Genomic DNA, 15,831 nt, shown 5'->3' with positions numbered 1-15,831 from the left:
TAAAAAGTTATATTTAGAACATTAATGGGGCTATTAAAGGTGGGGTGTGTAATTCTCTTTTTTGGCCATTTTTTCAAAATCACTTAAAATCCTATTCCTAACCCACTTACAGCCACTGAGTTAGAAGCACTGAAATAAAAATTAAGCAATTTAATCATCTGTGGAACGGGCAGGACTCGAAAAACTCCAGCCAATTATTTCCAAGACCACCTAGAATCATTGGACAGTAAGTGCGTCAATCAATCGGTCGTACCATTGATTGGTCCATGTTCTTTGAATGGGTGGAGTCAAAGGAAAGAAGGTAGGACCATTTGAGTTGTGTATTTTCAAAATCTACCGGCCGTTTTGCAAATCACATACCCCACCTTTAAACAAAACTATTTTAATATTAGTAATGTTTTTATCTGTCTGGTCTCACTTTATAGCCTTTTTTTTTTTTTACATAAAGAAAATCTGACAGGAAAACGTGTTTATTCGGGAAACTAGCAAAAATGACAACTAGCTGAAATAGCTCGAATGTTGAACCATATCTTCAGGTTCAGCTGATATAAGTAAAAACAAATATTCATTATTGTATGTTTTTTTATATATATATTAATATTTATACATATTTTATTAGTTTATTTTTTTATACTTCTGACACCATGTTAAATGACAAAGCGGCAAAGCAAAGATTCGTTTAACAACATATGTCTTTACTAGAGGACATGCAGGAGTTCAACCTATGAGTTCAACATACCCGCGCATGCGTAGAAGCAAGTTTAACAACTTTTGTCTGTTCTGATTTAAAGCTACACAGCACTTTGTTGTACATATATGAATATATATATATTTTTATATATATATATTTTTTTTTTGTATCCAGTAATTAAATTGTAAATGCTGTTTAAACTTGTGTGACAAGTTTTGATAAATAAAATGTTCAAAAAAAAATAAAAAACATTACTGGGATAGGCCTAACCTAAAAAGTATGTGATTATTATGTAATATATAATTAAGAGCCCAATTAAGAGGAGTTTTTGGACTGTGACTGTTATCTAAGAGCTGAGATTAATTCGCGTGCCTCGTCACTCTCCCGTTAACGGCTCGCTGCTCGGAACACACGAACACACACACACACACACACACACACACACACGAGGAGATGGAGAACAGTCTTACTTAAACGTCTTTTCTCAGGCAATATGGTGCGTGTGCCTGTGATTCTCCTGCTGGAGAGTAATGTAATTATGGGATTATTCCTGCGCCTCTAAAACTGGTCATGTTTACTACACTCCGCTCGGTTCACGACACACACACACGGCTCTCAGGAGCACAGAAATATGAATTAACTGGAGATTTCTTGCTGGTTGTGTGTTAGAAAGGTCGCAGCTTCACTTTTGCAGGCAGTGGATGAATTATCAGGACTTTTGATGGTTTCTTTGGAGTTAAACATTCATGGAAAAATGAACGTCGAGCGAGTGGAAACGAGGAAAACTTTATTCCGGTGAATCAGGAATCCAGTCATCCCACAAAATAAGGTATGTCAAAATAATTACTTAAATGTGAATTTTGTGTTTTAAATAGATGAATATGTTAAAATAAACATATTCAAATTATAGGTTTGAACATTTCAGTTTCATATGGAGCATTAGCAGAATAATTGTAGTATTTTTCCCCCCAACAAATCATCATTTGAGTAGTTGACATGAAAAAAGACAACCATGAAATATTAATTTATCTATCCATTATTAAGTTATATGTTCATGTTTAATTTTCTGATGTTTAAGTGGAAACTTTCTTATATTATTGTTTTGCTGTCTTGTTTTTTATATAAATATATTTATATTGTACAGCACAATGCCCAACTAATGTTGTTTTTATTGTGCTATAAAAATGGAATTTGATTTGATTTGATATTTGGACTGGTTATTAAACATGCAAACTTTATTGCATGTAAATAATGTACTTTTAAAAAACAATTTGAGATCATTACTAATTATGTTACCTGCAAAAAAGTTAATTGCAAAAACAAAAAGGTGAGCAGTTACACCACCTAAAATATGCTTCTTCTCTTATCCATTCAGATTAATATTGTTTATCAATCAGAATAAAAACAATACAAATGTTATGCAGAATACTGAATAAAAATGAATAAATGCTCATATATTTGTACTCAATTTAAAGGTATAGTTCACCCAAAATTTAATTTACTCACCCTTAAGTTGTTCCAAACTTGAATGAGTTTCTTTCTTGAACACAAAATAAGAAATTCCCCCATTGACTTCCATAATATGGCTTTTTTTTAATTTTTTTAAAGAAGCCAGTCAACTGGTTACTGACATTCTTCAAAATATCTTCTTTTGCATTTAGCAGAAAACAGAAACACATACAGGTTTGGAACAACATGAGGGCAAGTAAATGATGACATAATTTAAATTTTTGGTTGAACTATCCCTTTAATAGGATTCTGGTACTATAAGATCGTTCATCTGCAATTCTGCATATCCATTTTAGACAAACCTAAAGTGTTTATTTTTTTTTGACAGGATTCCTGGATGTTCCTGTGTTCCTACAAAAAACGTCTCTGATCAGTAAACCCGCACTGTTTCATCGAGTACCGTGTGGTCATGTCTCTATCGGCTCTACCGGAATGGAAGCAGCTTCTGCTGGAGAGAAAGCGAAGAGAGGAGGAGGAGAGAGAGAGGCGAGAGAGGGAAGAAGAGGAGCGGATGGCCAGCATGCCGGCCTGGAAGCGAGGGATCATCCAGAGAAGGAGAGCGAAGCAAGACGAGGAACGAGAGAGAGAGAGAGACGGAGGACAGCAGACTCCGGATGTCCTGGGAATCTCGGAAGACGTCGTCACAGAGCAAACGGACAGTAAACTCACACATCACCTTCAGACGGAAGTGCAAAAACAGATATCCAAAAAAGAAACCATCCAACAGAACCCCTTCATTCGTTCCGAGAACAGCTTTCGGAGAGATAATAGAGGGAAGGAGGTAATTAGAGATGGAGAGAATGAGTATAAAAAGACCCCCAATAACAGTGGAAGAGAAAGGAATAGGGAAACGGAGATTTGGAGAGAACGGGATAGAGAGATTTGGGTGGAGAAGACGGGAAATAAAAGTGAGGGACGAGAACGAGAGCGAGATCGAAGCACTGGGAGAGAAACCAGAGACGCGGAAATCAGCAAATCCCAATTTCCTCCGGTCGTAGGTCTCCGCACGATCCAGGCAAACAACATTATCATCATTGAGAGGGACAAAAATGGTAAGGAAAAACCGGATTGGAGGAATAAGGAGGTGGAGGAGGAAGAAAAGAGGATGAGGATGGATTTGAGGGAGTTTCTGGCTTGCGGAGGAAGCGTGACGGAGATTAGGGCGTCGGAGGTATTGATCATCAAGCCGTCCGTGATCGATGGGAAAAGGGAAACGGAGATGCCGGAAAGAGGGAGCGGTGAGGAACGTTTAGAGAGAGAAGGGATTTGGAGATCGATGCGCTTGACGTCGAGGACGGTCATACAAAGAGCGGAGAGATTCCTGAACCACAAGGATAAGGCGACTCAAGAATGTAGTGGACGGGTTAGTTTGCTGCTTAGTATGTTTGGGGAACATCCCAAACCTCCGTTGCGCTCCAAGAGCACGGATTGCTTCAACCGACCGGGAAAGAATCGGGATCGATACAGCACTGGAGACCTGTTTGAGCAAGAGGATCAGGGCACGGAGGAGACGGAAACGAGTCCGACTTCTAGAGGTGTTCCCAAGCGCTCCTTTAGCTTTTCTGATCGTGGGGTTTCCCATCAGGAGAACCGTGAGGAAAAGACAGACTTTAAGATGATGGAAAGGACGTATTCTGACCGTAGGGTCAAGACACGGGTCACGGGCGCCGACCCATCGGAGAATCAATCGAGGGTCACCAGGAGATGGGGCCGACCCAAACATGATGAGTCGATGCTTGAAAAGAAACAAAAAGAACGCAGAGTTGAAAATAAGAAAGACTCTGTATGTGGAGACACTTCAAGTGTAGACGGAGAAGAGGGATTCACTCGGGCCTCCGTTAAAAACCAAGAGGGGGTCGCATTCGCACGGCGAATTCCCATCAAACAAGATGGGAGGGAAAGCAGCTCGGGAATAGAGATCAAAAGAGCGAAGGAGGAAAATGAGAGAGAAATTAAACATGGAGAGAAGAGGGAAGATGTGATGATAAGTCAGACACACATAGAATTCAAAATGGAGGCAAAAACAGAATCTGAAAGGAGAGGGAATCAGGATGAGGAAACCGTCGGAGCTTTAACACAATCCCATGGTGCATGTTTCCCACCCTCAGGTGACAGTACTATCGATTTATCTACAGATATTCGATGCAAATGTGTCAACACACCCTTTGAAGATCCCAGTTGCCCGTCTACGGTCTACGCCGGACAAACACGGCAAGAAAAAGTCCAATCAGATAAAGATCTTGAGAGGGCAGGGAATGTGTTTTCACACGGAGACGCAGACAAGATCTCTGGAGAAATGAGTATGCAGGATCAAAAAGAGCATCAGAACTTTTCAAAACGAGCCACAGATGAAATACATTTTACCTCAAGACTCCCACAGCAATCGGTTACCCTGGGACAGAGCAGACTTTGCAGCCAAGAGGGGGTCGCCATCCCCAGGACTGTGTTTTATGGGGTCGATATATCAGCAGAAAGGAGGGCGAGTCTCCCTATCGGGGATGGACAAATGGAGAGGAGAGGGAGCTGGAAGGCCGGTCGACCTTTGACCCGAGTCGAGTCTTTAAAAGAGAGAATTCGTCAACAGGAGAAGGAAAGACAGAAAAGCAGGGAGGATGATAAAGAAGAGGGCAACAGAGAACAGGAAGAAAACACACTACAGCCTGTCAGACCGTTTGACGTCACACAGGACGCTTGCATGGCAAAGTCAAGCCCTCAACTTCCTCTTCCTGTTTCTCTGTCGCTCTTGCAACAATCAGCCTCGACAGAAAGAGAAGTTGGGGAGATCTCTATCCGAGCCGCTTTCGAGAGAGAGACCGAACGCCATGTAGAGATCGCTTGGAGAACGCAAGACACTGACGGAGGAGACGAGAAGAAAGAGAGAGAGGACGAGCCGTTAGAGGAAGAGTATCTTCCTCCCTCTCTCTCTCCCTCCCCAACGCTTTCAGACTCGTTAGACGCCATGAGCCGTATATATAACCTCAAGACGGTTGGGTCCAGGACTGCAGTGTGTATCAGTGAGAGATCGGCGGATTTGCCTCCACATAGTGGACCTCAAGGTAAATACAACCCTATTAGACAGGCACCGTCACCGGATGTCCTTCCAGAAACGGTAAAACTGTGGAATCATGGGAGGGACGGTGAGAAATCAGAGGCGATTGAGTCGACAGGTGTTCAGATGGTACAGCGTCACGTGGAACGGCTACAGCTGAGGGAACCGGAAGCCGGATGCGGTTCCCAAAACGACAGAAAGGTACAGACCAGAATGGAGAAAAGCCACACTGAAGAACCGGAGGTTAGGGAAGCCAAGAGACCCGACATCTTAAGAGAAACACAAGCATCTACAAGTCCGAGATTTCCACAACCCCGACAGAAAGCTTCTCCTAAACAACAGTCGTTCACAATCAACGCCCGCAGCGCCGAATCAACACCGAAACCTCCCGAACAAAGCTCTCCATCGCCATCCTCGCCTTGCACCGCATCCCCTTCGTCATCCCCATCTCCACCTCTCTTTTCCATTAGGAGCGCCTCAGGTGGCCCCGGTAAAAGAGGGAATACCATCACAATCACCCCTAGAAGACCAGCGGGGATACCTTCGCCTAGTAGCATCCCAACAGCGACTCCCAAAGCAGCGCCGCCGGCCACTATCCCCACGCCTGCTCCCAGCAACACCCGGGAAACCGGGAAGAAGAGGTATCCCACAGCAGAAGAGATCGAAGTGATCGGCGGGTACCAGAACCTCGAGCGCTCGTGCTTGGCGAAGAGCAGAGCGACGACGAAAGCGGTGAGTGTTTTCTGTGTTCATGCGTGACGTTTACAACGAGATGCTGTGCTCATAATATCAAGGCAATATAAAACTGAGCATGCAACATGCTTCACTGAGACTTAAATTGTTTTATATTTTATAAATAAGTCTCGTTTGCTCACCAAGGCTGCGTTTATTTGATTAAAAATACAAAAAATACAGTAAAAATGGTGAAATATTTTTACAATTTGAAGAAGCTGTTTTCTATGTGAATATATAGTAAAGTGTAATTTATTCCTGTGATCAAAGCTAGATTTTCAGCATCATTACTCCAGTCTTCAGTGTCACATGATCCTTCAGAAACCAGTATAATATGATGATCTGATGCTCAAGAAATATTATCAATGTTGAAAACAGTTATTTACATTTTTATTTCAGGATTCTTTGATGAATATAAAGTTCAAAAGAACAGCATTTATAAATATAAAGTGTTTGTAACATTAAACACTACCGTTCAAAAGTTTGGGGCCAGTAATTATTTTATTTTATTTCAGGAATAAATTACATTTTTACATTTTAAATTTTAAATTGTCATAATATTACAGTTTTTTTTATTTTATCACATAAATGCAGCCTTGGTGAGCAGAAGAGACTTCTTTTTAAAACATAAAAAAACATACAGATCAAAAATGTATGTGTATATGCAGTGAAATTAATATGCAACTATACCATAATGCAATGCAGTTGTGGTTTAGTGGGATTTCTAATTTCAAAGAAACACCTGCTCTTAGAAAGACTCCCAAGAATGAATGAAAGTGTGATCTCTCGATACTCGAATATCTCTGTCGTCTCTGACTGTGGCCAGGGCAGTTTCTCAGTGTTAATCCTGGATAAGGCTTATCTCTCACGCCATCACAGTTCACAGGTGAGGCTTTAACACATTTAAATACTGCATACAAAAAGCTAAATCAGAAGATGACTTTGGCAAACACCCGACTCGTTCTGCACTGTTCAGGAGTAGTTAAACTAACCTTTAAAATCAGCTTCTTGGCTTAAACCAAACAAAAACACCAAGCCGGGCTTTAGCGTAGAGTGTGTCTAAGAATAGATGGATGTTAATCTATTGCAGTTTTCTTCAGTGCCTTAACCCTGACTGACCTAGACGTGTGTTAGTCTTAAATGACCCAGGGAAGCTAAGCTCATGGTGTAGTAGTTTTAATGCTAAGTAGACCAGTTCGACTGAACTTGACGAAAACAACTACTAACTTTTTAATCCACATGACACCGAATCACAATGCAAAGCAAAAATATATATAATATGCAGTACCGGTCAAACGTTTGGAAACATACGATTTTTAAATGTTTTTGAAAGAAGTATCTTAAGCTCACCAAGGATGTAGGCCTATGTATTTCATAAATCAGTAATTTTGTGAAATATTATTACACTTTAAAATAGCTGTTTTCTGTTTTAATATAATTTATATTGTAATTTATTCCTGTGATTAAAGCTGAATTTTCAGCATCATTACTCCAGTCTTCAGTGTCACATGATCCTCCAGAAATCAGGATAATATGATGATTTTGTTCTCAGCTATTATCAATTAAGCTCACCAAAGATGTATTTATTTCATAAATCAGTAATATTGTGACATATGATTACACTTTAAAATATCTGTTAAATAAACAGATATTAATAGCTAAACAAATAAAATGCTGTTTTCTGTTTTAATATAGTTTATAATGTAATTTATTCCTGTGATCAGAGTCTTCAGTGTCACATGATCCTTCAGATATCATTATAATATGATGATTTCGGCATTTATTTGAAATATAATCTTTTGTAACATTATAAATGTCACTTTTGATCAATTTAATGCATCCTTGCTGAACAAAAATATGATTATTCTTTTTTATATGACTTAGCCCAAACCTTTGAATGGTCGTGTTTCATGGTTTCCACAACAACAAAAAACTGTTTTCAACATTGATAATAATCATAAATGTTTGTTGATCATCAAATCATCATATTATACTGATTTCTGAAGATCATGTGACACTGGAGTAATGACTGGAGTTGATCACAGGAATAAATTACACTTTACTGTATATTCACATAGAAAACATGTGTGATGATTTACATTACAATAATATTTCACAATAAATACAGCCTTGGTGAGTAGAAGAGACTTCTTTCAGAAACTTTTGACTGATACTGCACACACACTATATATATATATATATATATATATATATATATATATATATATATATATATATATATATATATATATATATATATATATATATATTTGCTCTATATCTTTTTTTCTTTTTTTTTGCAAAGTAATAAATGCAAAGCCCGGTAATATATATCACTCGAGCTTCCTTGGAAACTGCAAAATTATACAAAAACAAAGTCCTTCTACTGCATTGTCTTCACTGTTGATACATAAACACAGAAAGCACAGCCAGTGTAGTCTCTGTTTCACGAGCGAATGCATCTAATGAGCCGAAGACTCAAAAGAAAACTCATGATTATCATCAGAGTCAATCCTTCACAGAATCAACATATCTTTGCTCACTTTTACTCTTGGGTTACAGCGAGAGGAATTAAAGTTAGGGAACACCGGTGTGTTTATGATGGCATCTGATATATCAGTGAGGCTCTCACACACACACACACACACACACACACACACACACACACACACACGGATGAACGCTCGGCTTCCCCAAACTAGTGTAGTTCCTCCGTCGAGCTGCAGAAACACTGACACACACACACACACACACTATACGGGGCACTTTCACTTCTGGAAAGCTATCACAGATAAACTCAGCAGAGTTTGCTCGCATGAGACATGCGGTTGTTCCGGTGTGCGGTTCATGGCTGATCTCATGCTTCTGGAGTAAGTGGGACACCGCGGACACAAAGAGCTCGGCGGAGCAGAACGAGGAGCGGGGAATCTGGCAGCGGCTCCTTCTAATGGAGCTGGACTTCCACAGGGAGTTAATAGAGCAGGATGTGTGCATTGTGGCGATCAGCGTAAACACACACACACACACACACACACTAACTTCTGCCAGGAACCGGAGTCAAATGTACATCAAGAGAACACAAATATGAAACTGGACTCTTGAGCTGGAAGAACACGAGCGTTTATGATCATAATAATAAAGCAGTTGCTCTTCCAGTTCAAGTGGAGAAAGCAATTTTATAAAAGAAAAAGTTGTGTTAGAAGCTACTGTACAATGCTTATAAATGCACACCTGATTTTTTCTACATTAGAATACAGTAATTTCATATTTGTTCATATACATTATCATTAACGGCCTATATTTACGCTAATAGCCTACACTAGCCTATATTATCTGGCAAACGGTTTCCCAGACTGGGGTTTGAGAGGCGAATGCAGGATGTTTGAGAATTGCTGAAATACTAAAAAATCATTAAATCATAATAATAATAAAGTACAATAAAGAATCAAATTAAACACACTAAATAAAGAAATATTTTAGTTGTTTACTTGCATGTCATGTGGTCATTAACTGAAAATAGAGAACAGTGAACATTATGTGTTTGAAATATGAACTTAAAATCTTAAGAACTTCAAGTAAATATTTTATATATAATATTTTAGCTTAAAGAGTTTCAGCTGCCAAAAAAAAAAAAGATTAGAGAAACCAGCAGTGATCGAACCTCACTTATATGTGCTCAACACACAGTTTCATAAGACTAACAATATCAGAGAAAATACACAATCTTGATTTAAGGACGTTTAGATATCTGTACTGGAAAATGGGGCAAAAATACTGAGGAATATTTAATGCCATAACTTACATTTGTGTAAATTGTAAACCTTTAAAGGCCTGCAGAAACCCTGTAATATTCTGATTTGAAGCTCAATTAATGTTATTAGTGCTGCTCAATTATTAATAACATTTCTTATTATTATCATTGTTGAAAACAGTTGCGCTGCTTCATATACACTTTTTTCAGGATTCTTTGATGAATAGAACGTTTAAAAGAACATAATTTATTTCAGAAATCTTTTGTGACCTTATTTACTGTCATTTTTAATTAAAGTGCTGAATACAAGTATTATATAATTTTTGAAATACCACATACTTCAGTTTCCACAAACATATGAAGCAGCACGACTGTTTTCATCATTGATAATAATCATAAATGTTTCTTGAGCATCAAATCTTCATATTACACTGATTTCTGGAGGATCATGTGACACTGAAGACTGGAGTAATGATGCTGAAAATACAGATTTGATCACAGGAATAAATTACACTTTACTATATATTCACATAGAAAACAGCTGAATTAAAAAATAATAATATTTAAATTTTTTTGCAGTATTTTTGATCAAATAAATGCAGCCTTGGTGAGCCTTTCTTTCAAAAACATAAAAAAAATATTCCAAACAGTAGTGTAAATATATTCAATATTCAAACCTGCACATTAAAAGCAGAGCATTGCATGAATACACATGTATGAAGGTGTTTTACAAGCTCAACGCTGTATATGTGAGTGTGTGTTTTATTTGTCTGCAACATTCTGGGTTTTTAAAGCCGTCTCGTGACAAACTCTTTTGCTACTTCCTCCTCAGATCCGTGTCACTTCCTGTAACACACACTCAATGCATTCAACCAAGAGCAACCTAAGTTTTATCAGTTCATGCTAATTTGAGTTCACATGTTCACACGTTATACAGTGCGCGTGTGTGTGTGTGTGTGTGTGTGTGTGTGTGTCTCTGCTCCAAGAGTGATTTACACTCTGACCACATCAAACCTTCATTCTTCCTCCCGTTCATGCATGCAGAAACATCTCGTACAGTTCCCACAATGCACTGCGGTATTACCGCCGACCCCCTGCAGATCGCCTGACGTCAGTCTCTTAATCTGTCCATTCTTCACTTTCCTCGTCTCAGCCTTAAGCCACGATAATGCTGCCTTTCTCTTGGTGTTATTTCTGTAGTGTGTTATCTGCGGAGGTTTGCTGGTCTGGAGGGATTCAGCGTGATCATGTTCCAGTGGGGTTGTGGATTTAAGTGCACTATAAAGGCGTCTTTACACAGCCAAGTTAAGCTCAAAATTCAGTGCAAAAGATTTTTTAAAAAAGCCAGACTAAATTATGGCTGTTCAGACCCATGTAAGCCCCTCTAGAGAGTCGCAATTGACACTTCGCAGGGAGCTTGATTGACAGGTGATCTGACCAATCATACTTCGCCATCCGCCATTTTGTCCGACAAAGCTACAGGAGAGTTAGTAGATTAACATGGGAGGATTTGAACTTGAGAAGCGGAGTGTACTGACGTCTCTCTGCGGTTAAAACAACATTCCTTCTGATGTTCATTCATGTTTATTTGATGCTATAAATGAACTAGAAGGAAAAGATGATCGGTTCACGAGCCGCTTTAACTCTACAGCGATCTGACACACACATTAAAGAGCCACAAAACGCTATTTATTGTTTAAATTTCTTAAAAGAAATGACCAAATTTGAAAGGTGAGACTTCGTTTCATATCAAAAGTAACCTGGTGTGTGTCTGTCGGTGTGTTGTCAGTCTCGCGTGTTTTTGAACATGGTGTGTGTGAGAGCGGCGAAGCTTGTCGGACATAGCAACAGTAACTAAAGGGGGCGGGTCTTTGCGAACGGTCAATTGCAATGAAAATGCATTTATCCCACCACACGTGTGACCCTGGAGCACAAACCCAGTCTGGAGCCGCACGGGTATATCTGTGGCAATAACAACTATACACTGTACGGGTCAAAATTATACATTTTTCTTTTATGCCAAAAATCATGAGGATATTAAGATCATGTTCCATGAAGATATTTAGTAAATGTCCTACCGTAAATATATAAAACATGTATTTTTGTGAGTGAATGCAGCACAATCGTGAACATAAATGCACAACTTTAAAGGAGATTTTCTCAATGTTTACATTTTTTTGCTCCTCAGATTCCAGATTTTCAATAGTTGTGTCTCGACCAAATATTGTCATATCCTAACAAACCACACATCAATGGAGAGATTATTTATTCAGCTTTAAAAAAGTGACTGGTTTTGTGGTCCAGGGTCACAAATCACCTTTTTTTTCTCACAAATTTGCGTATTTGTAGTTGACACAGAGACGATAACAGTTTCGTTTTCAAAACCTTGCACTTTGAAACCCGTTTATAAGAGTTTGCATTTTTAGGCCCTAAAAAAGCAAAATACCCAAAAAAAGTTTTTCAGTTTTTACACCGAGTGGATCTCTGAGAGAGTGAGTGGAGGCGGGGCTCATTTGCATATTCATGATACCACGCATACTAAATGATGCAAGGGTGCAGAGTTACATTCAAGATATTTTAAGGCATGAAGATTTTTTATTTAAAGGAAACCCTGTTTAAAAAGGTCATTTTGGTGAAGAGGGACTTTAACTTTAACAAGATGTCTGTCCTGCTCTAAAATTCACACATTTTAAGAAACTCTCATTTCCTTTCAGACAATTTTCACTCAGAAAATTGCTAGTAATTTTCAAATTCAAAGTAACTCTGAATTAAATATGACATTGTTTCAAGTATGAAGACATTATAGGACTAGGAAATATTATTTTCTAGTCAAATGTACAAATGTCCAACTTTGTAAAAATACATTTTCACAGTGTATTTACACTAAAATTAGATGTAGCACTTCAATTTCTACTCAAAAATTGCACGAAAATGTCAATAATTATAGTATTAAATCATTTGTTAGGCCTACTTTTATATATCTATATACCTATCTAAAAAAAAATCCTATGAATTTAAAATGATCTGGATTCTCTCTCTCTCTCTCCCCCCATCTCCCTCCCGTACCCCCCCCCCCCCCCCCCCCCCCCTGCAGGTGAAGGTGTGTTTCGACGAGGTCCAGCTGGAGAGAGTGTGTGAGTACCCTTCAGAGGACTGTGTGTTAGCGTCGCTCCCCTGCTCTCCTCATGCCGGGCCGGAGGACGGAGCGAGGGAAGAGGAGGAGGACGAGGAGGACGAGAGACCGGCGTTTGCGTCTCGCGGTGCCGTCAGTCAGAGCACTGGAAGCGCTCGGGTCCTTAAAGTGGGTCAGTGGCTTCTAAATTACATCAAAATTAAAACAAGCAGAAAATGGAAAGAAGATCCTCCATGAAAAAGCAATAAGAACGATTTTTAGGTAATTCTATATTTCATTAGCAATAGGTCTGGTAGATGTTATGTTCACGTTGATAACTTTTACAATAAAAGATGCTGGGTTGTTTCAACCCAAAATTCGGTCAAATATGGACATATCCAACAGTTGGGTTAAATTTTTTCATTTAACCCAACTGTTGGGTTTGTCCATATTTGACCCAATTTTGAGTTAAAAGAAACAACCCAGCATTTTAAGTCAAACAGCAAATAGAGCATTTACTACATACACACACACACACCTATCAGAACACACACACTTATCCATCATTCTCTATTCTCTCGTGAACCTATATATTCAGTCACACACACACACACACACACACACACATATCAGAACACACACACTTATCAATCATTCTCTATTCTCTCGTGAACCTATATATTCAGTCACACACACACACACACACATATCAGAACACACACACTTATCAATCATTCTCTATTCTCACGTGAACCTAGACATTCACACACACACACACACACACACACACACACACACACACACACACACACATCAGAACACACACACTTATCCATCATTCTCTATTCTCTCGTGAACCTATACATTCACACACACATACACACACACCTATCAGAACACACACTTATCCATCATTCTCTATTCTCTCGTGAACCTATACATTCACACACACACACACACACACACACACACCTATCAGAACACACACACTTATCCATCATTCTCTATTCTCTCGTGAACCTATACATTCACACACACACACACCTACCTATCCATCTATCTATCTATCTGAATTTGGCAACTCTGCCATAGTAAAAAAAAAAAAAATCTATTTTTTTACAGTGTTTTTTTAAATGTTATTTTTCTGTCTGTCTTTTTCCAGATGAATCCTGTAAACGACTCTCTAAATGACAAGCCATGGCATCCTGTAGATTTTAAATTCTTTACTTTTGCAGAAGGTGTAAGTAATGATAAACCTTTAAAAATGTGGTTTTAAAATTATTATGACATTTTTTTTTTCACTCTTTAGTTTTACTCGTCCTGTTGGAGAATCAGAAATACTTTACAAGCAGAATATTAGATTTCTGTCTCACGTTGAGCTCTGATCCACAGAGCGATCGCTCAGGTCCGATATGATGTTTGCACAATTTACAGAGTTTTATGATTAAAACCTTTTATGGTCTGAAGGCTGTTCATTAAATATATATATATCGCTGGAATAGATTTTATTTCATTTTATTGTATTATCCTGCATCACATTGAGGGAATTTATTTTAATTTATAAATGAAAATGAAATGCTCATCCTCTGATTGTCACATGCTAAGAGTTGACTCTCTCTTATGAAAGTATGGCTATGATGATTAATAAAGATTAGAATAAATGCTGTCATGGAACAGTGATATATGATATTTGTTTAAAAAAATAGATCTGTTTTCATCATGAGATTGTACAATAGAATTTTGTCATTGCATTATCTGTGTTGATGGGTCACACTTGGATTTTTACAATGCAATCAAATAAAAATCAGATTTTTGTATATTGTTTGTATACCAGTTTTCAACTGTCCAACTAAACATTGTGTGTGTGTGTGTGTGTGTGTGTGTGTGTGTGTGTGTGTGTGTGTGTGTGTGTGTGTGTGTGTTATTTAAAAGGGAGTAGTCTACAATCTTTGACTGGTTGTTTTATCTATTCTATTACAAACTGGCTGTATTACAGCGCCACCTTCTGGTTATTCACAATAATGCATGATTCTTCACATTAATCATCTGAAACATTGAAGAGATGACAATCTGCACAGTGCCTGTGGACAGTTAAATCATTTTAACAATTTATAGATTAGTTAATTAATTGCAGTTTACTTCCTGTCAAATGTTATACTTCAGACCAAAATAAGCTTTCAGGTGAAATGTTGTGTATTATTTTGTAAAGGTGGCTATTTGATTAGGTATCCCTCACATATAACATAAAAATGCCCAGTTTGGTTAATATGTTCCTGATTAATAGTAGCATAATACATAAAAGATATTACAAATAGCTGTAAGTCCATCAACATCCTTCAATAAAAAATTTTTTTGTTCTATACTGTCGATGAGGTTTCCCATTCAGCATTGTTGTGTACAATCAATCACAATCACATCATTTGCAGGTAGTTTCCTTAAGTGTGTCTCCTGCCTTACAACAACTATAGGCTATGATGAGTTCCATATTTCATAACCAATTATAACTTTATACATGTACCCCATGACACTTAAAAGACAACCCCATGGTAATACATCGTAATTTTTGGGAGAGTCAGTGTTATTAGTGTTAGCTTGCTAATATCCGATCTTACCTGCGCTGTCTTCCCTCGAACCATAGTAGCAAACAAACTCACCCTGTCATTAAAGTATTGGGATATTAGCTGTTTGCTCCTGTTGTGCTATTAATAATGACCTCCTCCGATGCCAAATCACGCTGGTATCCGTGAACCAAGCAACACGAAACGCCACGCGGACACGTGATCACGTGGACATCTCAAATGTGCTTCAGAATTTGCCAGGATGGAAAACTATAGCAGATTGAACCCGTTTTCTTAGTGTTGTTAATTTATTCTGCACGTTTTTAGCCTATTTGCAGCCAGTCTTGAATACATCTTTGCTCAAATGCCAAATCACATTCTGGATGAGCGGGAAAATCCCAACGGCTCCTCTCGCGCTGTTTAGTGTGT

At 38.4% G+C, this 15,831-nt stretch overlaps 1 protein-coding gene across 2 annotated transcripts; it reads left to right on the top strand.

Moving 5' to 3' along the window:
- The first annotated feature begins 1,043 nt into the window (after positions 1-1,043).
- Positions 1,044-14,661, top strand: ppp1r18 (protein phosphatase 1, regulatory subunit 18). 2 transcript variants are annotated; one of them, XM_079591819.1, is made up of 4 exons: positions 1,044-1,520; positions 2,529-5,981; positions 12,827-13,037; positions 14,007-14,661. In XM_079591819.1, the coding sequence occupies exons 2-4, from the start codon at positions 2,610-2,612 to the stop codon at positions 14,033-14,035; spliced, it is 3,612 nt and encodes a 1,203-aa protein (XP_079447945.1). In that variant the 5' UTR covers positions 1,044-1,520; positions 2,529-2,609; the 3' UTR covers positions 14,036-14,661. The 2 variants fall into 2 exon arrangements, with proteins under 2 accessions (XP_079447945.1, XP_079447944.1); XM_079591818.1 differs by having other exon boundaries at positions 12,827-13,126.
- The last annotated feature ends 1,170 nt before the right edge of the window (positions 14,662-15,831 follow it).

Source organism: Phoxinus phoxinus (assembly GCF_949152265.1).
Source record: "Phoxinus phoxinus genome assembly, chromosome: 19".
Lineage (NCBI taxonomy): Eukaryota > Metazoa > Chordata > Actinopteri > Cypriniformes > Leuciscidae > Phoxinus > Phoxinus phoxinus.
This window is presented reverse-complemented; position numbering and strand designations above follow the sequence as displayed.